This window comes from Barbus barbus, assembly GCF_936440315.1.
Source record: "Barbus barbus genome assembly, chromosome: 8".
Classification (NCBI taxonomy): Eukaryota; Metazoa; Chordata; class Actinopteri; order Cypriniformes; family Cyprinidae; genus Barbus; species Barbus barbus.
The window spans coordinates 7,576,967-7,601,096 of NC_136736.1; the positions used below are offsets into that span (position 1 = coordinate 7,576,967).

Sequence of the window (24,130 nt, forward strand, 5' to 3'; positions counted from 1 at the left end):
TATGGGTTTTCAAATTCAAATATGACTTCCTGTTATGAAACAGGGCATCATTTCATACATGTCCACTGTGGAGGACACCAGGACTAAAAGTATGTTTATTGTGCATTTTGGGAGACATAACAATTGAATAGAAAAATAAATTATATATATACATTTTCTTATGAAATATTATATATTGTTATGAACATCTGGCCAATTATTACTCCCATTATGACAATTCTTTTTTCAACATGCTGTCCCAACAGCAACACATTAATATGCAAATTAGATACAGTATAGATACACTGTGTTTAATGGGAAAACCAGTTTATGGAATTTTTTACAGACATATTGCATAAAACAAAATGGTATATCAAATCATTCTGTTATATATTTTATAACATAGTTGAGAATAATCCTTAAACAAAGTTTAGAAGAAAAAAATACCTGAAACCTAAGAATGTATTGGTGATTTAAAAAATTTTTTTTTTTTTGCCTTTTTGATGTCTATTCATGCCATTTTATTTTTAGGAAAAAAATATGAATAAATTTTTTGCTGTCAAAGCGCACGCTTTTGACGTGTCAGTGTGCAATCAGACGCCCGAGCAGGCGTTTATGAATACTTTGGCTTTCTCTTTAGGTCGTGTCCAGCACAAAATCTTCTGACGCTTCTTTCCGAGCAGTCTACGATATTCATCTGCTTCAGTGTGCAGGAAATTTCAGCGTGTGTCATACCGGTTTTGAACAACTCCATGATTAATGTGGAGTGTGGCTCCAGCGCTGCCATAGTGTCGCTAACTTTTTTTCTTTTTTTTAAGCTTTATTAACAATTATAGCGTAATACAATAACAGAAAAACTGCCAGGGGGTACACAAGCCCGCCTATTTGCTCGCAGAAAAATTTCCGGGTGACGCACAACCCAGGACCAGCAATTAAATATTAAAAACAGATTCTGTTGTGTGGACCCTTTTCAATTTTGTATTTTTGATCCAAAACGAAATTTTAAAATATGAAATACAAGACAATTTTAATTTTTCGTTTCTGATTTAAAATCAAATAACAAAAAAAAACTATCAAATTTTAATTTTTTGATTTTCATTTATCAATTGAAAATGGAAAGGACGAATGATACACGGATTGAGGGGTTACCTACAGCATTCATCGGATCTTTCTCTTCCAACTTACACTCCATGTGCGCGCGCATCCATGTTGCTTAGTAACGAACGAACTTGAGTCAGAAACGCGTAATTTAAACGGAAACAACAGCATCCTAATTTCTGATTGCCTGGTATGTGGCATTTAACTCGGTATAACTCGAGACAGCTATGAACTCAGCAGAGAACTTACCTCCGTATTCCCTCATCTAATAATTGTACTTATAGCGAAACAAGTTATCCCTTCTCAGCATGAGAAAGGTGTGAACTGGTTGAAATGCGTGAGACTTGAGAGCCCTGTACAACAATGCAGAATATTAATAACTATGACTGGGACTGCCATAACAATTATAGTGAGAACACTGTTATAATAAAACTCTGTGAATAGTTAGTTGCCGTGTTTCTGCACGTTGTTGCATAAGAACGCATCCACAAGAGTTCATTCAGAGCCACGCAGACACGTTCAAGCGGCTTCGGGGCATTTCCTGAGAGTCTTTATATTTACGTTATGTTGTATAAATAACGAAACGTACTCTATATGAGATAAATGATGAGTTAAATCCCATTGATTACAAGCCTGCTATCAAAAGCTTCATTCTGCTGGTCATCTTCAGCGTGTGCAGTTCAAAACAGAAATGCAGAACATTAATAACAACTGTCATATACATAACGTTATAATGAGAGTACTATTGTAAAAAAATGTTGTGAATTCTTAGGGTTTTAGATTCATAGATATGTATATATAAATACATCACACACACACTGACACACACATATACATATACACACACAACTAGCTAAATATTATAAATATTAAAACCAACTAACTAACTGAATATATATATATATATATATATATATATATATATATATATATATATATATATATATATATATATATATATATATAATATATATATACTATATATTCTGAAGCGCGATGTTCACTCAGTTATACTGTGCTAAAGTAAATATATATATATATATATATATATATATATATATATATATATATATATATATATATATATATATATATATATATATATATATATATATATATATATGGCAAATGTGTTTTTTTTATTTTATTGCTTGGTAGCATGAGAGCTTTTATTTTAAAAAGCAAAGGCGGATGTTGTCGACTCATTGGTCAGCTTCGCGTTTGGACAGAGCTCTTGACCCGTGTTGGATGGACTGATTCACTATTATTAAAGGAGCTTAATTTAAATAGATTCCAACGCAATGGCAAATATTATAACGTTTCAGACGCAAATCGCTTCAGTTATGGAAGTACTTGCAAACGCCGCTGTGGCAGAAATCTGCAAACTTGTTGAGGACAGCTATACCGAATTACAGCTTGAAATATCTCAAACTGAAAAGGAGAATAACCTCCTTAAAAAGAAACTGAAAGTGCTAGAAATCCGGGATTCGTTTTATAGAAGAGCGCACAAACTGAGAAACGAATCGCCTGCCTGGACAAAAACAGGTGTTCACGAAAGACCATCAGGTAAAGGGGTGATTATGGTCATTGTTATTTTGACAATAGTGATGTCGGATTGATTCCATTATATTAAAAGTCACTATTATAACTTATTAATTTCTAATGGAGAACTTGTATGCTTGTTTCCAGGGCGAATTAGTGTGAAAATTGCTTCGCTGTGTAATGAGGGTAGGGATGAAGATGAAGCTCGCTCCGGTAAAGTCTCGCATCTTCAACCCGAAAGACTAGACAAGGTCTGCAAAAACAGTGTAGGGGGTATCTCTTTGCCTTAATCTTTAAAAGTTTGCACTCATCACTTTTGTCCTCGTGTTTTGTACCCTTCAAACGAGAAACTAATGAACAGTTAACAGTAAACTGAACCTTTTGCTTTGTTCAGTAACGTTAGCTTACAGCACTCAAAGCGGTCTTGCTACAGTGCTGATACTTCCCCATTTATCACAGAGTTCGTCTCTTTTTGCATTTCAATGATATTATTTAGTTATATATATATATATATATATATATGTATATATATATAATACATACATGCATATACACACTCACTGGCCACTTGCTACCGTGTTGGACCCCCTTTTCCCTTCAGAACTGCCTAAATTCTTCGTGGCATAGATTCAACAATATGTTGGAAACATTCCTCAGAGATGTTGGTCCATATTGAAATGATAGCATCACGCAGTTGCTGCAGATTTGATTAAGGGGATTTGGGCTTTGTTTTCCCTCCTATTTATATTTCTGTGAAACAGGAAGCCATGGCTGGATAATTTCATGTTCATAATCACCCCGGAGTGCTCAAAATTGTAGGGAATATACTTCAGAGATATTTTACTCATAAGAATTTCTAGGGCTGCCAATAATTGTGTCCAACGTGTATTTTGTCATCTTATTATCCAATGAAAGGTTAGAATTTTGTGATTTTTATTTATTTATTTATTTTTAAATAAAAGATCGAAAGAGTTAACAATGCAGATTAATTTTCACAGCTGCCTGTGATCATATTTACCAAGGTTGCCGATATTTTTAGTCATGACTATATCTAATATGCTGATTTGGTGCTCAAGAAACATTCAAAAGAACAGCATTTATTTCAAATAGAAATCTTTTGTAATACTGTAAATGTTCTTGTCATTTTTATCAATATAATGCATGCTTGTTCAATAAAAGTATTAATTTATTTGTTTTTTTGTTTTTTTTATCGTACTGACTGACCTAAAATTTTGAACGGTGGTGTACATATCTGGATATGCTGGCATAGGCCATTGAACAACCCATGTCAGTTGACCACTTATTGTAACTGTTCAGAAACAGATTTTGTCCCATAAACATTTACTCTCAGGAACCATAACAACGTTGTGCTTTTTATCAGTCTGTAGAGGATGACGAGCCAGACGTTCTCCTTATTAAAGAAGAGAGACCTGGCAACATGAGGTGTGAACAGTCAGAAAGAGAAACCGAGACTACTGAAAAACGTGAGTATGGTGTAAGTTATTTTAGTTAATATGTGCATAACCTAGTCGTCAGATCAGTTAATGTTAACAAAATGGCAAAATATGGCTTTTAAAGGAGAAATGATCCAATCAAATAATAATGTTATATTCACAAATAAACAAATGTATGTTAATTATGCAAAGAAAACTCTTTTAGTATTTTATTACACATATTACATATGGACATTTTGCATTTTATGTGTGTGTGTGTACTGGTACATCCATGTTGCAGGTAAAGATGATAGCCAGTACAGGAGTGCAGGAGTCTTTATAACAGTCCACAGCGAAAACTTAATCGACCAGAACTCAGTCCAGCACTGCCATCAAGAGGTAATAAACTGCATTTCTCAATCAGTGAGCTCAGCTGACCACTAATAATGTATCAGGAGTCATGGCAGCATTGTGCTTGTTATCAGTCTGTAGTGGAGGATGAGCCAGATGTTCTCATTATTAAAGAGGAGAGACCTGACAGCATGAGGTGTGAACAGTCAGAAAGGGAAACAGAGACTGCTGAAAACCGTAAGTACGGTGTACTGTATTTAATGTTTGTGTGTGTGTATATGCGTGTGTGTATTTTGTTATTTTTAACATTAGTTTGTTTTAGTTGTACCCCAGCAATATGTATGGCAAAATCAGTGTGAGGATTTTAAATTAATCCAGATAAGTAATTAGAAATCAAACATTATTTGATTTCTAATTGCTTATCTGGTAATATATTGTGGAATAGATTCATAAATTGTCAAACATTAAAATTATAGTATTAATGATAGTGTTATTTATTGTATCTATTTATTGCATATTTTATTTTACATTTCTTTTCCAGTGAAAATAATTAAAACTTTAGAATGGAACTTCTAAAGAATAGAAACTTTTGAATGGCTATTGAGATGAAAATTCAAATTCATCCTTGTTTACCATGTTTTATTTTTACAATTTGCTTTCCTGGTAAGACAACACACAGTACAGGAGTGCAGGAGTTTTTGAAATAGTCCGCAGGGATAACTTCATAGACCAGGACACGGTCCAGCACTGCCATCAAGAGGTTAGTATGAGAGATACATTTGAACACACCTGTGTTTCTTTACAAATCAGGCTCATGACAGACTCACCGTTTTTCTCCAGCAGCAACAGTTTGCATACTGCTTCCCTTTTTTGTTCACGTAGGATTAATATTGTTACCTATTCCTAGGAAGCTTGTTTGTTGTGGTCTAGTTATATTCAGATTTAACATGAACTGACAATGATCAATACTTCTAAAGCATTTATTAATATAATTTAGAAGTACATTATTAAAATCAAAAGTAAAACAAAAATAAAGATTATTGGAGGAGTTTGTTACAAGAAAATACCATTTCAGCTTTTGCTTCAAAATGTCATGTTTTTTTTTTTTCAATGTTACATTGTGTGTTTACGGTGTGTTTTTTTATTTTTTTTTTATTATTTGTGACATGTACTATCGATTTCAAACATGAACAGTTGTATATTTATTAACTAACATCTAACAGTTTTGCTTGATGCATTAATATTAACTTATGGGACCTTATTGTAAAGTATTACCAGCAAATCATATTCGGTTTTAATATTTCATGGTAATGAGATAGTATGTCTAGAATACAGACAATTTTCTGCTAAATTGCCTTCAACATTAAAAATCATAAAATTCACCATCAATAATCTGTTCCTCTGGCAGTCCAATGGAATGCAACCTGATCTCCTTGAGGACGAAAACCCAGAAATGAATGAAATGGGTGAAGATGCACATTTACTAAGTAGTAACTAGAAAATTCTTGTTATAACTGACATAATTACTAAATACAGTAATGGCTCTTTTTTTTTTATTGCTTACTAGTTTCCATTTAAGCATGTTGTATTTCCAAACAGGTGAAACTAGAATTGAGAGACATTGTGAGGGCGATGCAGGGACTAACCTGCAGCCTGTCCCTTCCTATCCCTCATGGGTTTCCAGGAGATTTAACAGAACCACAAATCATGCCTCCTTTGCTGAATCTGAATGCAATGGAGGACCTTCTGTGAATCAGTTTTTGATGTACAAAGGGAGCACAGATCCCACGTGTTCCTATGCAACCCCAATGGACTCTAATGGCTTGTCTATGCCTGATATGGAAGGCCATTTAACACCTGGCGATGAAGGTAATGTCATTTCTCAATCTGAGCGGTCCCCTTTCACGCCGTGCTTTTCTTTCAAACAGTCAGACTCGCCTCAGATGTTAAGGAAAGACAAGTTTGTGTGTAAACATTGTGGAAGAGCATTCTCTCAACCCAGCACTCTCCTCTTGCATCAAAAACTTCATAACAGGGAGAGGCTTCACCACTGTACACTCTGCGGTAAGCGATTTAGTCAGGCGTCTAGTCTCAAGAGACACCATAGCATCCACAGAGGAGAAAAACCATTCAGATGCGTGCACTGTGGCAAGCAGTTCGCAGATCAAAGTAACCTAAAAAAACATGTGACTGTTCACACCGGAGAAAAGCCTTATGGCTGTAACCTTTGTGGGAAAATGTTCAACCAGTCTTCAAACCTCAAAACACACATGAGGATCCACACACGTGAGAAGCCTTTTGGTTGCGATCGATGTGGACGAATGTTTGCTCACAAGTATATTTTGGTGAAACACCAACAGAGAATGTGTTTGTCTACTGGGGAATTCTAGACTTCACAAGGTAGAGAATAGTCACATTGGTAACTATCATTAATTTAAATATTAATTTACATAGATTTTAATACTGCTGTGTTCTTGTGGCTGATTGCATTGGAATGGAATATACATTGGTGCACATTATTCCAAAAAGACAAAGTCTTTTATCAAGTGTAATAATGTAAATGGTTTCTTTTTTTGGTGGTTAACATTAACTACTTCCTGCAAACCACCTGGTTCCTTTCTGAAACGCCCGCTTTTGATGATCCAAGCAATCCCTAATAGTTAAAAAAAAAAGTCCCTACACTTTGTCTCATTGTTTCACTGGGAAATACATCAGATTTCTGAAGAACACTGGTTGCAATTTAGGTTTCATGTTGTATTTTTATTCTTAGCTATATTGCAATGTAGCTTACAGTAGATGACACATGATGAAAAACAAGCTTTTATAACCCAATTTTTAAATATTATCTCTACATTAATTTGAAGAAGTGTGAAAGATTTTTGTACACATTTAACTTAAAAGACTGCTAAATGTTAATAAATTCATGCACCTTCAGCAAAGGATCTCAGATCATTGCATAGAAAATGACATGTGGTTCTCAAATATTATTCTAGTATAGGTTACTTTGTCTTCATTAAAACTACTGTGTAATTTCTGATTTACAGTTGTCCATTTATGGTGAATAATTGTTCTATTATTTTTAGAAGCTGTGATTGGTTAAGCCTGGTTATAGTTGAAGTTCTTGTTCAATGTTTGAAAAGACGTTCAACCCACATGTCAGCGTGAGAAATTTCATGATTATTCACATTTATGACTTTGTTCTTTAGCATTAGTAAAGTTATACCCAGCTGTTGTTTTTTTGTTCACTAAAACAATAATTCAAAACCCATTAAGCAGTATTGAATATAGTAAATTTAATATAATTGCCATACATTTTAAAGTTTATAAAAACAGCTTAATCTATAAATTGCAAAAAAAAAAAAACTGCCCCTTTTCATAAATACAAATTTAATACAAAGTAATAATTTAATACAAATGCCCCTTTTCATTTGTATTAAAATTGTCAGTAAGTTATAATACCATCACCATTTGTCTGTTCAAAAGCAATCTATTTAATCCATCAACCTAAATTCAGATCTGAAATTACGATTATCTTAGGTATACATATTAAATCAAGTGTTCATAAAAATTTAGTCAAACCACAGACTCTGTGTTGATAATTTCAAAAAATGTTTGGCAAGGGTGATAGAATGTTAGTGTTAAGGCAATAATAAAACCGTTACAACCATAATACTTGGAAAAGCAAAATGGCTCCCACACTAACCCAAAAACTGATAGGTGGATAAAAATGGTGTCCAGCACTGTCAGTTGTGGCATTAGTGGAGGGAGAGGAAGTTACTGTTGTCGTTGCTCTAGTTGTAGCTGATGTTGCTGTTGTCACTGTAGTCATGCTGTTTGTTGTAGAAGCAGTAGACATGGAGGTGTTGGGTGTGGTGGTGACAGCAGATGTTACTGACCTTGAGCATATACCAACATTTCCAGCTCCATCTACAGCAACCAGTTCCATTACTTCAGAACAACAAGAGGCACTGTAGAACACAGAAGTGACGTTTACGCCTCCATCTCCAATTGTGGTGCTTGTGTTGAGGGTTCCAAGGCCCTGACGCAGAGTCACAGACATGATACCCGTCCCATTTCCATCTGTAAGGTTGGCTGAGAGATTCCATGATGACAGGCTACAGTTGCCTGAGCAGTTAGCATTTACACTAATAATCTCACAGACTGGAGAGGTGAAGTCTGTAATCTTGTGAGGGAAAAAAATATTTTATTTATTATTGAATAATTTATTACTTGACTGTAATAAAAAACTAACCGATATATAGATTTGCATGTTAAAAATATATGTTTGCACACTACTGTTCAAACGTTTGGGGTTGGTAGGATTTTTATCATGATTTAAAAAAAAAAAATGATTGTGTGCTTACCAAGGCAGCATGTATTTGGTCAAAATACAGTACAACTGTAATATTGTCAAATGTTACAATTTAAAAGATCTCCTTTCTATTGTAATATATTTTAGAATGTGACTTATTCCTGTGATGGCAAAGCTGAGTTTTCAGCAGCCATTACTCCAGTCTTCAGTGTCACATGATCCTTCAGAAACCATTCTAGATTTCTAATATTGTGATTTGCTATTCAAGATACATTTCTTATTGTTAACAGTGCTGAAAGCAGCTGTTTAGTATTTGGGTGGAAATATGGATACATTTGTTTTCAGGATTCTTGGATGAACAGAAATAGAAATCTTTGTTTGATTATAAATGTCTTTGTGATTTCAACTTTGATCGATTTCATATGGATCAAGATTTTCCTTGCTTAATAAAAGTATTAATTTCTTATTAAAAATCTTACTGACCCCAGACTTTCATGGAAAAAATATTACATTTACATTTCAGATTTATGGTCCATTATTTTTGTTATATTATTTGTGTTCTCAAATATTTTTGCTTAAAGGGGTCATATGACGTTGCTAAAAAGAATATTATTTTGTGTATTTGGTGTAATTCAATGTGTTTATGCGGTTTAAGGTTCAAAAACACATTATTTTCCACATACTGTACATTATTGTTGCTCCTCTATGGTCCGCCTTTCTGAAACGTGTCGATTTTTACAAAGCTCATCGTTCTGCTAGGCGTGCTCTGATTGGCCAGCTATCCAGTGTGTTGTGATTGGCCGAATACCTCAAGCGTGAGACGGAAATGTTACGCCCCTCACCGTATTGTGATGCCATGTCCCGGCGCGACGACAGCTAGCAGGCTACTCACAGGTTCAGGAAATAGTCCTCCGTAAAATGCACACACTCTAATATTTGGGTTGAACTGTTCTGGAACAGTGTTGTAAATACAACTTAACTACTGATTTCTAGTTGTGTCCTCTTTTGGAAGCCCAAACAAAGTACTTTCTCTTTCACAATGAAACACAGCGTCTCCACGACATGGCGCCGGCATCAGCAGCAATACTACAGCGAGAATAATAGGTCCGCCTTCTTTCTTTGCGTATACATTTGGGCAGTGTTTTGCAAATCTTCCCACATCGTGACGTGGGGGGGTGTTTGAAAGAGACATTTTAGGGGGGCATGGTCGAGTCTGAACTTTTATAGAATATCTCTTTGGTTTTGAGACTTGAGTCTTTGCAACTTCAGGGATCTTATCTATGCTTGTAACACTACAAATATAGAATATCTCTTTGGTTTTGAGACTTGAGTCTTTGCAACTTCAGGGATCTTATCTATGCTTGTAACACTCCAAAGAGAAATTAAAACTTGAAATCACATCATATGGCCCCTTTAATATAACATTATTCAGAAATGCATATTTTAGATAGATGGTTACCGGAGAAACAACTGTAAGCTTAAGCACAGCATAGTTGAAATCACTTCTGCCTGATGTTTCTGCCTCAATAGTGAGAGTCACTTCAGTGCCTGAAGGGGTGTCTGAGGGTGCAGTTAGATTTACTGTGCTATTTGCACTCATCCCACTTTCAGCGGACATGGTGCTGGGAAATTCTATGGCAAACCCACGGTCATTCCTGGCATCAATATTCAGCTGATCAGAGCCATTGTATACTACCGTAAAAGGTATGCTCAATGTCTTGCCAGGCTCCCACACCTCATCTGTCCAAGCCTAAGTGTATAAATAGTGTGATGAATAGTTATAAGTATAGTTTGAGAAAAATACTATGTCAGAGTATTTTTTGACTGTTAGAAAGCCTGATCTTACCGTAATAACCAAACTGGAAGCTCTGTGTTGAGTGACGGACTGTCTCTGAAACCGATCATTTGATGAGCGTGAAGAAGTCCTCTCCCCCATCACACGGACAACAAATTCTCCTGCTGGGACACTGTTCATTGTGACTAAGAAATCCCCATCTGCAATTTTTTCTAGGGTTCCAATAATAATCTGGGATCCTGATGCTTCCACAAGAGCCACCTCTGTGGGGGTAACAGACTCCCCACCCATGACGGTAAGCAGTAGTGTGACGTTACTGTCTGTAACAGAGAAAGAGCAATAGAGAGAGTAAAAATATGAGTTGTTGCATAAGTTGCTTATTGTTATAGGCTATGCTTTATGTTCACTCACTTGGTCTGCCGCTTAATTCACTGTAGCCCGAATGAGCGCCATCACTTAGCTCCACAAAGTTGAACAGGAAGTCAATGTCACTTTGACCTGGTAATTCAGTAAGTAAATTAAAGAGATATACTTCTTGATCAAAAAAGGTTCCATCCGATTTAAATAAGCAAATACTTTAATAATTTCAGACTGGATCGTTTTTGCAGCTATTATTATGATTCTGGCATATTTTATGTTTGCCAAAAATTATTTTTATAACCCTAATTCAGTGTGTAGCTTTCTTATTTCTCTGTCAACCATTGTTACTGTTCGACTCACAACTGCAACAAAAGAAGGCTATCACAAATGAAATGTTTAAAAAAAATATATTATTATAAGTCTCTAGGGGAAAAACTAAAGAAAATAAAGAAAACAATCAAAAACGCAGAAGTTCTCCACAGAAGAAGTCAGTGAGGATCTGGTGGAGACGTTCCAAGCCAAGGACACCTGCCACCTGTGCCCAATCCTGCAAAAGCAAGGAAAAAACAACAGAACAACTCCACACACACCGCTAGTTAGTAAAACGGACATTTAAATATCTGCAGCCCAACTATACCAGGTGTTCCCAATCACAAGCGGAAAACTGCTAATGACAAACAGGAAACAAGACAAATATCAAAACACAGCAAGACCGTGACAACCATGTTGTCGTATCCATGACGTACCCATGTACATATTCCAGCATGACAATGACAAGAGTCATCAACCTCAATCTGTAAAAGATTGGTCAGCACAGTGTCCTGACCTTAACCCATTGAAAGTCTTTGGGATGTGCTGGAGTCAAATTTACCCTGCCTGTACAAAAAAAAAAAGTGGCACACTTGCAACAGTTACTTCCTTTAAGAGTTGCATAAATTTTTTGGCTGACATCTTATATTGGCAATTTGAATGTCAAACCACTTTGTAAAGTCGACTTTCAGTAGGGTTAAGGTCACGACTCTGTTACCAAATTCATGTATGAAAATGGTTCCTCATGCTCATTGAACCACTATTTCACAATTTGGGCACAAAATTAACCTTCCAACATAGCTGTTTGAGAAATAAAAAGCTACACACTGCATCAGTTAGGGTTTCAAAGAATTGTTGGCAAATATACAACACACCAGAAACATATTAGTCCCAATAATGATTCAATCCAAAAATCTGAAGTACTTGCTTATTATCCAGACAGTGTCTTCATTTGTTTACCGTCATGTAATTCCGAACCTGAAAGCTCAAGACTGGAAAAATGTGCCTTTACCTACAGTACTTTTTATTATTATTATTTTTTATTCAGCAGAACTCAAACCGGTTACATTGTAGGCCTATATACAACTGACTGTAGTTTCCAATTGAAATCAACACTAGCGGCAGTAAAGTACTAACTTCAATCTATTCATTTTCAAATAAATTATGATTACGGGGCTGATTATCGATTAATAAAGATTTTTTTTCCCCTTGCACTTGCATGTTCCCTGCACAATACTGCTATGACCTCAAAACCCTATAAGTTTTATAACCTCAATAAACTTTGTTGTACAGTTTAACATTTGCATCATATAAACCATCTCCATACTGTATTTATGGCTTTTTTGATGTAGTAAACTTGCTTACAGAATTGCTCTTTGATGCAAAGTGCTTGGGTACAAGTCACCTGAAAAACAAGTCATGATAAAAGAGCTAAAAGACTTGTAGAAGTAAGATAAAATGGAATGGTTGCTTCAGCAAATGCATCTTTATGTCACGATTGTCTTTGTTAAGGCCTACTTTTATTTTAAAACTCAATAGAGCATTAACCTGTTAGTGCTACTCACTGGACATTTCATTTCTGAACTTCATAGATATGTCCAACCAATGAAATAAAATGTTTCCTTTAGCACCACTTACTGGACATTTCACTTTCAAAGCATTACAAAACTTACAGGAAGCAACAGTGTCAGAAAGAGTAAATACATGATGACAGAAAATACTTTTTGGGTGAACTACACTGTAAATAAAAATCTAACTTACAGTAAAAATACTGTATTAATGATTTCAGTTCTGTTTACCTTGTAAATGCATTTACAGTATAACATTTTTACATATGTATTTATATATATATGTATACTGTACCACTTGTGCCTTGTTGACATTTGTAAATGTATGAGAGAGAAAAAAAGTTACCAAGGACTTTGATGGTGTAGGACTGTAATGAGCTAATGTTAATATTCCAAAGGCCTACTGGATCAAGGATAGTCAGACGCACTATGTAAAGGTTGCCCACATGCTCAACCAACCCCAGTTTTCCACTTAATTCTTCACTGGTCTGAGAATCCCCTGTGGAGGTAAATAATGCCATCAAAACAGATCATTGATAATAAATATAATTTATTTGCAATACCGTGCTCAATATTTGTTTACGCACCTAATGGGCTTGTGATGTTGAACGCTAAAGAATTTCCTGTAATATAGATTGTCATATTTTTCAGTGAGGAGTCCACAATGAAAGAGAAGGCTTCTGCTTTTCCTGGGTTCCTTACAGTTTGGAAAACAGTTACCTGAAGACACGGAGAAAATGTTGTATGCATACTGATTTTGTATACTTAAAATCTCAATGAAACACATTTTTAAAAACATATTCTTCACTATTGTGGATGGTGAGGATTCTTATTCAACTATGTGACTGTGAAAAACTAAATACGACTACTACACTGTATGAAAGTTTTGAGATATTGATTTCATTACTAGAGCAGATGTGGAGGCATCCGCTATAATGCTGGTGGCTTGAGGAAGCGTTGCTTTGGTGACCTCAATCGCCAGTCCTCCAGAGGCCAGAGCCAAATCCAAATAGACCTGATTTAAGGGATTGGAGATCCTGGTGGAGTAATACTGACTCTGGCCCTGATTCGGATCCTCGCTCCTTCTCCGGCGAGCAGCAAGACTGTTAGTCAACATGAAGTTAACCTATAAAAAAGTAGCATGTGCTTTATTGACTTATACAGTTTAGCAACTCGTCTATTTAGACCTACCAAATAATATCAAAAACAGAACTACCAAATCATAAAAAATAATATACAAATAAATGTGTAACCAATCAACCAATGAGTAACCAACACTCTTATGAGGACTTCTTTATTTTTTCATGTACTATTTTCAGATCAGAGAATAGTATGCAAATATTTAGAAAAGCATACATAACTCAATACCACATTTTTACAAAACGCTTGCATGTACAAGAGCTAAATGTATGTACATCTTCAGAGTGTAAAGTGTGTCAAAATAGAAAAGGTGGTTTTGTTTTTGAGAAAGTCATACAAAAAATAGGATTGTTCAGAAATGTTTTAGAATACATTGCTTCTTATTCCTACCCAATCTCATGAAAGTGCGTGTAAATAGTATGCCAAATAAAAAGCGAAAACTTGTGGAATTGATACGCAAAAATTAATTTTGGCATGGATATGCTACGCGATGGGTAGGATTAGGGTTGTGGGGTAGATGTGTATCATATGTATGCAAAAACGTCTCTGGTTACGCATGTAACCATGGTTCGAGATGCTACGCCCCTTAGGGAGCACTATGGGGAATGCAGCCTGCATGACCGGTGTCTGAAGCATGCGTGAAACAACACCAATCTATCGGCCCACATGGCCCATGCCGTCATAGGCGGGGTGCCCAGAAGTATAAAAGGGCACCTGCTGAATACATCATCCACTTTAGCTGTCAAGGCATGGCAAGCGGGCGCAGCGTCTCGTTCCCTCTCGGGGAACCATGGTTACATGCGTAACCAGAGATGTTTTCGCGTACATATGATATATGTTACATACGTAACCCGAGACATTCCCCTTCTAGGGAACTCTATACGAAATCCAACCATGCCATGCTGAGGCACATGCCTGTCCACCTGGTGGGAGAGCACCAAGTAAGCGACATGAATATACCTAAGCCTTCCCTTAGAAAGGGGCCATGCCACTGACGCCACAGGCCGCTCATGAAACTTGGCAGAAACGGGGGAACCCGAATAGATCAAGGGGAACATCCCACCCAAGTTAAGAGCACAGCTATCCTCAGATTGCTATGCTATGTGAGCAAAACTAGCCTGGATACACAAGACCACTGAAGAGGCTAACTAGAAAGCCTCTAGAGGAGCTCAAGAGATCGCTACTTAAATCCCAGGTAAAGAGAGTTGCTGCTGAGCTAGAACACAGCTATCCTCAGATTGGCTTGTGGACCAGAATAACATAGCCGAGATAGCCTTCCTACAGAGCTGCCCAGACCACAGAGAGTGGGTCATCTACTTACAACCCTAGCAGGAGAGATAGCACTGTCTAGGCAAGGGCTCGAAGAGACCGCTACTTAAAGACCCTAAGAAGGGGAGCTGTCACTGAGCTAGCATATAGATATCCTCAAATAGCTATGTACCTACGAAGGGCTACCTGAAGGGGGACCGACTGAAACTACCCAGACCACAAAGAGTGAGCTGTCTACTTATGACCCAAAGAGGGGAGACAGCACTGTCTAGGTAAGGGCTCAAGAGACTGCTTCTTAAAACCCTAAGCAGGGGAGAGATCACTGAGCTAGCACATAGCTATCCTCAGATAGCTTGGACAACTCCATAAGAGGGCTCACCGCAACTGCAGTAGAACACAGCTAGTCTCAAAAATAGCCGTATTCAGGTAAGCCTGTCCTGCCATAACAATGGCTGGAATAGAACCACCCTCAGATGGCTATACTAAGGAGGACCCCAATCCTTGTCAGTCCCAAAGTAAACAATACACTCATAGATAGCCTTCCTGCAAAGCTGCCCAGACCACAGAGAGTGGGCTATGTACTTACAACCCTAGCAGGGGAGACAGCACTGTCTAGGCAAGGGCTCAAGGAGACCACTACTTAAAGCCCCTAAGAAGGGGAGCAGTCACTGAGCTAGCACATAGCTATCCTCAGATAGCTAGGCTCTAGGAAAGGGGACCCCTCCATAAGAGGGCTCACCGCAACCGCAATAGAACACAGCTAGCCTCAGATAGCTGTATTCAGGTAAGCCCGTCCTGCTATAACAATGGCTGGAATATAACCACCCTCAGATGGTTATACTAAGGAGGTCCCCAATCCATGTCAGTCCCACAGTAGGCCAGTAAAACACCGTGTTATTGACCAGGAGCTCTCAAGATGAAGATCCAGACCCTCAGTAAATGATTCGCCAAAGAGCGAACACACAAACATCATAGTCAGCGATCAAATCCTGATGTAAGCTGAAGCCATAACACTAGAGGGCTGGACACAGCTATCCTCGAATAGCAGTTCACTCAGATAAGGCTGAAGATAGCCTAGACCACGGAAGTGGGCCATCTACTTAAAACCCTGAAGGGGAGACAGCACAGTCCATGCAAGGGGCTCACGGAGACCACTATTTAAAAACCCCTAAAAGGGAAGCAGTCCTTGAGCTGGAACACAGCTATCCTCGAATAGCAGATTCCTAGACAAAGACTTCAGCGTTTAATCAAGAGAAGTTGTGCCAAGGGGAACCCAACCAAGTTAAGGAGCCAGGCTAGAACATGGCTGCCCTCAGACCGCCATATTCCAGAACTAAGTAAGCTTGGGCTGGAGCATAACCATCCGCAGATGGCTACACTCCGGCTTAACACAGGAAGAGACATTCCCTATAACCACTCTAGTTGCTGAAAACCCTAGGAGAGAAAACTCGCAAGCCTCTCTCCACAGAGCATTAAAATATATTCACGCCCAGTGAGGCTCTCCACACACACTAACATGCATATTAGAGAGGCATGGCTGAGCTAGCTCCCCCACGATCTCGCAGGATCAGGGCTGAAACGACTTCGTGCTCACACTTCATCGTTATAACAACCCAATAGTATCTGTGACAGCCGATAACCTGTTTAGAGAGGGTGTACGGATTTTGCAGATCAAAGCAATGACCGCGAGGTGAGAAACTGTGCCGCCGCAACGGCAGAGCTGTGCCGCAAGACACAAACGCTTTGTTCCGCATCCCTCGGGAATAGGAACAAACGTGAGCTGGGCCTAGACACCGTGACTCATCATGATGCGTGCGTAACTGAACGTGCGTGCTCTTTGCTGAGACAAACGCGAAAGCAGAACATGCCCACCACTGTTAGGATTCCAAACACGGAGACATACATTCCCTTAAAGCCCAATTTATACTTCTTTATACGCCGTAGCCTACGCAGAGATGCACAGGCCTGCACCGTAACCTACGCCGTACCTGACGTGCACCTCTCCAAAAATCTAACAGCACGTCAATTCTACGCGGACCGCAAACGCTGTGATTGGTCTGCTAGAACCCCTCCCTCTGTATGTACTTGAGTTTTGTGTGCGTTTATGAGCACTGTAATATAGTTTAATGTTACACCTTATTTAAAATAAAACAAAGCAAACAACAAGTGTCTTATCATTTATTAGTACATAGCATTATACATCAGTAGTTGTCCGCGACAAACAATGTTGATCTGCTGTGGTACACGTCCTTGTGGAGATTGAAAGAATGCCATCTTCTCCTGTTCCCTTGTTGTCTCCTTTTCGTAGTTTTAAATAATGATATTTACATGCCACCGTCACGGCTTCTCCGACGAGCGCGCTTCTTCGACTCTAGCGCTATCCGCGGGATCCGAGTCTTTGCCGTGCTTTAGCAACAGCGGGACCCAAACCGCGAGACACAAACACTTGTCACTCATCTCTCAAGAAGAGGGACAAACGCGAATAGAGCTTCTCATTGGATAACACTCACAAGCCCTCGAGCACTGAACACACCAAGCTCCTGGCCAAGATAAATAATGCTTAGTGTGTCCTCACGTGACAGAAACGGAGGCATGCACTTACCACAGCGCTCACCTGCCTTGGTCTCTCACACACACTTCAATGTGTGTCAATCATATGCACACCAACAAATTCCGTATCATAAGCACGCAAAAACTGTATATTATATGCACGCCAAAATTTGGCGTACTATTTAGACGTATTTTCATTAGACTAGGCTGCTTATTCTTATTAGTTAGTAAAAAAATAAAATTAAAACAAACATTTATTTTTACTCAACATTCGTATTAGGTGAGAAATTATAACTTGATTCTCTTTGCAGGAGCAGGAATTCAGCTTGTTTCATTGGCAAAATATATGCCTTTGGCCATAATAGAAGTGAAGTGACATACTGCCAAGTATGGTGACCCATACTCAGAATTCGTGCTCTGCATTTAACCCATCCAACGTGCACACACACAGCAGTGAACACACACACACCGTGAACACACACCCAGAGCAGTGGGCAGCCATTTATTCTGCGGCGCCCAGGGAGCAGTTGTGCGTTCGGTGCCTTGCTCAAGGGCACCTCAGTCGTGGTATTGAGGGTGGAGAGAGCGCTGGACACTCACTCACTCCCCCCACCTACAATCCCTGCCGGCCCGAGACTCAAACCTGCAACCTTTGGATTACGAGTCTGACTCTCTAACCATTAGGCCACGAATAGACTTCTATCAGAATAGATTCTGTCCACAATATTAAAAGAAGTATTTAATACATACCACGGACTTTGTACTTTCAATCAGTGCCAACACAGCATTGTTTAACTCTTTGTCCTTTGCATCAGCATCTGTGAAAACAAATATCTTAGACTGGGGAGGTGAACCAGTCAGAGCCAGCTGGGAGAAAAAAACAAAACAAAGAAAATAAATAGTTTGAAGTCTGTTGATTAGGATACACAATGATTAACCAATATACACACACACTATATTGCCAAAAGTATTGGGTCGCCCCCTTCTTTAGAACAGAAGAAGGCACTTCCAAAACTGTGGCAACAAAGATGGAAGCATAATTCACGTATTTAAAAAACTTTCCATCTCTGTTGCAACAGTTTTGAAAGTTTTAAAGTGTACCCATATACAGGTCATTGGTGTTTGGTGATGAGTTTTCAGCTCAAGGTCTGCATTTAAAGTCACACCAGAGGTGTTCAGTTGAGATTAGGACTTTGCTTTATGCAGACCAGTCAAGTTCTTCCACACTGACTGAATCAATCATGTCTTTTTGAACCTTGCCTTATACACAGAGGCACTGTCATGTTAGAATAGAAAAGGGTTCTGTCCAAACTGTTGCTATAAAATTAGAAGCACACAATTCCCTAGAATATCATTATATGCTTAAACATTAAGATTTGTACTCATGGAAATGACTAAAGTAGTCAAACCTGTTCATTAGAAGGGGGTGACCCAATACTTTTGGCAATATAGTGTATAGTACATATAGTTTTCTGTACATGTGCCCCCCCATGTTCACAAACATTTAATAATACAAAATATAATTAAACTGTATATAATTCAAATGCATACCCTGAGTCCCGAGAGGCTGAGCTCTGGTGTGTCTCCTCCATCATGTGGTTGAAGGGCATTAATTTGTAATTTGAATTCATCCGGATCTGTTGTTCTTATCAGTGGTCCAAAGTCTTTGGGAGTGCAAAAGGGTCAGTGAATAATATATTATTATAGATTGTAAGATACTAAGGTAATGTAAATCAGGTAATGTTTTCCACACATAATTACCAGTTGTTTATATTCTTGAGTTTAGATTTTGCAGTAATTTAGAGCTGTCATTTCTTCAGAGGTACACACATTTTCTCCGTGAAATAAATTAAAACAAGTAATAAAAATGTCTCTAACCAGGGTCATTAAATGGCACCAGAATGTATTCTGATACAGTGTCTCTCATCTTGTCAGTGATGTCAGAAGTGACTCGTCGTACTTCATCAATGTCATCTCCCATGCTGCCTGTGGTATCAATTGCAAAGCACAGTACTGAATTCTGAGAAAATCCCATCAATCTAAGGGAGAAAGACCAAAACGAGGAAAGTAGTATTCATGATTGCTTGAAAAGGTTGCATTTACATGCAAAGCCCCAAACTAATGTAATTCAAAGGCCTATACCAAAGGAATCTATTTTACAACTAAGTCTGTATTAATTTTAATTGTTAATTTTTGCCCGATTTACAGTTGGCATTGAAATGCAACCTGTATCCAGATGCTGTCCACATATAAAAAGAAAAGTGTAAACATGTTTGTGATCAGAATGTATTCGGATCTGCTTGTCCTGATGCCAGAGTAGTCATTATTAGATACTGCAGCAGTAAATTGATTACTTTGAGGTAGACTTTTATTTGAGATACAGTGGGTAAATATGACTTATTTTTTCAGTGGTACAATTGCCCACCTTTATAACCTGTGAGTTATGCCCCCGGTCTCCCCTACACTGCCTTTATAACAATTGAGGCTGTCAATCGCTTTGGTTCAGTGTTGACTTAATGATTTTTGCAATCTCCCAAAAAATCCCATTAACAATCAGTGAAGCTGTCAACAATACACAGTGAATATTGTGAACACAGTGAACAATACACATACTGAATATAATTAGCATTGTGTTTGTGCACTCAAACAAACATGTCTGTGATTGATTACAATGCTCAGTACTGACAGATTAGGATGCATCATTTATATTATGTGGACAAATGCAAATGTGCTTTTTCTGACTGGGTAATGATCCAGTCTGGCATGTTAATGCCAACTGAAAAAAAGGCCTTTATAGTCAATTTTGAAACTTTGATACCTGTTCCATTCAGTTACACAATATAATGCTGAAAGCAAGAAAGTGTCGTGTGAACTGTGAACAGTACCCCACTCATATTGTAAGCCAGAACTTCTCTGATAGTTCTTCTTGTGGGAATTACTTAGGTCTGTCATTCGGGGGCACATTTAATTACTGATCATGTCATTTGATTAAAAAGCGGATGTAATTATTCATTCAAACACAGTATGGAAAAATAGTAAACCTACCTCAAAAAGTTAGAGTCTCCCAAAAAACCTCTAATGTCTTCCAGGAGTTCTTTGGTTGCAGCGATGGCCACTGTCGCAGCAGTATCATGAAGGTAACCATGCTCAGATGATCGTGAATCTTTATTGATTCCACCTTTAGGTGTAAACCAACTTGAAATGTCAAAGATAGTTCCGTGGCTACATTTTCCTGTAATATTCAATGTGTATTGATTAGTTTAATCTGTACTGATTGATTGATTGACTGATTGTTAGGATATCAAGATTTCAGTACCAAATGGTTTGGAGAATCCAAAGTATCCTGATGTCAGTTTTTTCTCTTGTATGATGTCTTCCAGTATATTGTTTCTACAGTTACCTCCATCACAGTTTCTACAAGTGGGTCTTGAATATTCTTTAAATATAGAAAAATATAGAAATCCAAAAAAAGTTCTGAACTGATATTTTGCACAGCATATGAATCAACGGTTTTTGCTTGTTTTGCCAGAGAATTTGCATAAATTCTGGATGTGGGGCATTTTGAATTAATTTGATGCAATTATTTGATTTAGTTTCGTGTTCCCTTAACTTGTGAACTTGTGAGTTCAGTTTAGTTAGGTGAATAATTTCAGTGAATCGTTTCAACTATTAATTAAAAGCCACTAAAAAGCACCTATTCAAAAAAAATTTCATGACTCATCACTGTATGTATGAATGTATTCATATGTATTGTATGAATAATCATTCATGTATTAATGATTTGCAACAAGTGCAACAACAGAAAAATATACAATGCCACTTTAATTGTTTGCCATACCTGCAATGTTGTTTATTTGGCTATCAGGTCTGATCAGGTTGGAGTATGGGAACTGGTTCCCCAGTTCTATCCAGTTGCTGTGACTGTAGAAATCCTTTAAAGACATACAAGGAGGCCAATGACACAAATGGTTTTGATCACACATTTATGTACACTCAATCACATAAAATATCACATTGGAAAAACCCAAAAATGTGATGTCTATCGTTATTTTGACCAGTTTCTTAGGACAGTTTCTTGCAGTTTGCCAAGTCTATATAGCTCTGAGAACAGAAAGAAAGTCATACAGCTTTCGAATGACATGAGAGGGATTAAATTATGGCATAATTTTCATTTTTGGTTGAACCATTGCTTTAATCAATCAATTTGCATAGTCTTTGGTTGTGTGGGGTCTGCTAAATCTTTTAACCCTTCTTTTATATATTTGTCTGTGTCTACAAAAGTCATGAAAAGCCTGGAACAAATGATTTAGTTCTTTCTATTGACTCACCTGTAGAGTATGTAGAGCCTCACCCAACCGGTTTCTTGCTGTTTCATAATTACCCTGTTGAGCAGCAGCTTTAACAGCTTTGACACCTTCTGTGATAAGGTCCCGACCCTTCAAAAAAGTCTCGCTATCAAAGTGGTGTCTTGCACTCGTCAAATATTTTCCATCAACCCAGGCATTTTCATTGCGAACTCTACTTATGGCTTGTTGGAAACCTTTGGCTGATGCCGGAGCTGAGCAAGCTTTTGTAAGAGACTCAACTGTCAATACGCTTGGCTGAAACAGAAAAGACATGCAAACACTGACATGAAGTACTTTCTTTTTGAATAGATTGTATGTCTCTCGCAGTCTTCATTCGTAAAAATGAATGGATAGACACATTTGTTGCATCGAGGTCCTTCTTTTTTAATATTCAATCATTTGCATATTCACTGTTGTGCATGCCACTAGAAAAATGGACCTGTGCATACACCTGTGAGTTTGGTCTTTAGTATGACATGAATTTGCAAGTTCAAAAAAAGTTGGTAAAAGAAAATTCAATTCAGTAATTTTTAGCCCAGCGACCTTTCCAGCTTACAATGTTTTAAATATGTTGTTATAATGTGTATTTCTAATGTAGTAATTTATTTATACCCTCAAAATGTAAAAAACAAGCAGTTTTTGAAGTTAATGAATCAACTTCATAATCACAACAAAATAATGACTCCTGTCTTCACCCACCAGCACAAAATCTTTTCCTTGTTGAAGTGCCTGAGCCTTACAGACTTCTGCTGTTGTTTGTAAAATTGCTTTTTGCGTTATTTCTTGGTGAGTAATGGAATTAGTTAGGAGAACCTTGAAAGCCAGAGACCTTTCTTCATTGTGCAGAATGACAAAGAGGATGATAATTTTATAGAGCGAACTTTGAGTCATTATGGCTTAATCTGAAAAATAAATTAACAAATAAAACAATAAGATATGCATAATCACAAACTTAAAGACAAATAAATTAAATATTATGAAATGGCTCTTATACCTCAATTCTTGATAGCAGCCTGAAGAGGATTCTCTGCTGGTTGTCCACGTCATGCACAATTATACTGTAAATCGTTCTACCCTACATTATATATCAGTCTTGAAGGTGGCCCTTAAATGAATGAATGTGCCTCAAACAGGTTTTACTGTATATATTTGTCTTTTTATCTGTCTGTACTATAAACAAATGTCCCATTTTTCTGGGCAGTCTAGTTAGGTTACTTTCAGTACAATGATTTGCACAAAAAATGTATAGATAAAAATCACTGTTTCACAACGATACTTTCACTTTTGCACAAAAAAAATTTTTTTTTGTCATTCTTAGATGACAGTTAAGCTGGTTGCAAAGCACTACCAGTTCCTGCCTGAACTGAAAATTACATCTGTTTTGGCATATGTTATGTTCTGAAACATTTTTATAATATTTCTTTATAAAACTTTTTGGAATTAAGTATATACATTTATTAGGATATTGATAACATTCAATGTTTAGACCAGATCAGTCATGTAAATCTACATATAGCCTAAGTTACATGTAGAACACAAAAGAAGATGTGAAAGTCTTTCACTGTATAGTCAAAAACACTTTATCAAAATATCTTATTTTGTATTTTACAAAAGAAAGAAAGCCATTTAGATTTTGAACGACACGATGATGATGATAAAGGGTGATGAGTAAATGCTGACAGCACTTCAGGGAAAAACAGGAGAAATGAAATAGCCATTTCAAGGATGAGATTTGGACACACAAGATTAAATAGTACACTTTATAAAATGGGTAAACATGATACGGGAAGATGTGAATTTTGTGGGCAAGAGGAATCAGTGGAACATTTTGTACTGTCAGAAATACGAAACTGAAAGAAGGATTCTAATGCAAAATTAAGAAAAAATAGAGAGAGATATTACAAAATAACTCGAGAAATGAATGCTATAGTTTTATTTTTCAGTACCTTAAAATAGCAAATCTGTGGGAGAGAATATAAAAAGAAAAGAAAAGGTAGTAAGTCATTTTGATCCACACTCCATACCAGTTGGTGGCGGAAATACACAATTTTGTTGTTTGTCAACCGCTAATAAATTTC

General features: G+C 37.3%; 2 protein-coding genes across 4 annotated transcripts; one reads left to right on the forward strand and one right to left on the reverse strand.

The window, feature by feature from the left end:
• Nucleotides 1-2,263: 2,263 nt before the first annotated feature.
• Nucleotides 2,264-7,747, forward strand: LOC306873469 (uncharacterized protein). Of its 3 annotated transcripts, none has more exons than XM_079422786.1 (8): nt 2,264-2,643; nt 2,767-2,885; nt 4,001-4,103; nt 4,354-4,451; nt 4,538-4,640; nt 5,072-5,163; nt 5,812-5,869; nt 6,003-7,747. In XM_079422786.1, exons 1-8 carry the CDS (start codon nt 2,379-2,381, stop codon nt 6,791-6,793), a joined length of 1,629 nt encoding a protein of 542 aa, XP_079278912.1. In that variant the 5' UTR covers nt 2,264-2,378; the 3' UTR covers nt 6,794-7,747. The 3 variants fall into 3 exon arrangements, with proteins under 3 accessions (XP_079278912.1, XP_079278913.1, XP_079278914.1); XM_079422787.1 differs by having other exon boundaries at nt 2,271-2,643; nt 2,767-2,870; XM_079422788.1 differs by having other exon boundaries at nt 2,277-2,643; nt 2,767-2,832.
• Nucleotides 7,677-23,174, reverse strand: LOC306873468 (von Willebrand factor A domain-containing protein 7-like). The gene is made up of 16 exons (XM_079422785.1): nt 23,047-23,174; nt 22,752-22,954; nt 22,035-22,307; nt 21,545-21,638; nt 21,023-21,142; nt 20,752-20,938; nt 19,585-19,745; nt 19,258-19,370; nt 18,457-18,573; nt 13,655-13,873; nt 13,335-13,467; nt 13,094-13,246; nt 10,922-11,008; nt 10,562-10,830; nt 10,175-10,465; nt 7,677-8,586 (listed from the first exon to the last, which is right to left on the reverse strand). Exons 2-16 carry the CDS (start codon nt 22,941-22,943, stop codon nt 8,062-8,064), a joined length of 2,934 nt encoding a protein of 977 aa, XP_079278911.1. The 5' UTR covers nt 22,944-22,954; nt 23,047-23,174; the 3' UTR covers nt 7,677-8,061.
• Between the last annotated feature and the right edge of the window lie 956 nt (nt 23,175-24,130).

Excerpts from the sequence above, each read along its gene's own strand:
- LOC306873469 (XM_079422786.1), top strand. The coding sequence starts at position 2,379 with ATGGCAAATATTATAACGTTTCAGACGCAAATCGCTTCAGTTATGGAA. Across the intron at positions 4,104-4,353 it reads AACCGAGACTACTGAAAAAC|GTAAAGATGATAGCCAGTAC; the intron begins GTGAGTATGGTG and ends TCCATGTTGCAG. Across the intron at positions 5,164-5,811 it reads TCCAGCACTGCCATCAAGAG|TCCAATGGAATGCAACCTGA; the intron begins GTTAGTATGAGA and ends TTCCTCTGGCAG.
- LOC306873468 (XM_079422785.1), bottom strand. The coding sequence starts at position 22,943 with ATGACTCAAAGTTCGCTCTATAAAATTATCATCCTCTTTGTCATTCTG. Across the intron at positions 13,247-13,334 it reads CAACATCACAAGCCCATTAG|GGGATTCTCAGACCAGTGAA; the intron begins GTGCGTAAACAA and ends TTACCTCCACAG. Across the intron at positions 10,466-10,561 it reads CTTCCAGTTTGGTTATTACG|GCTTGGACAGATGAGGTGTG; the intron begins GTAAGATCAGGC and ends TTATACACTTAG.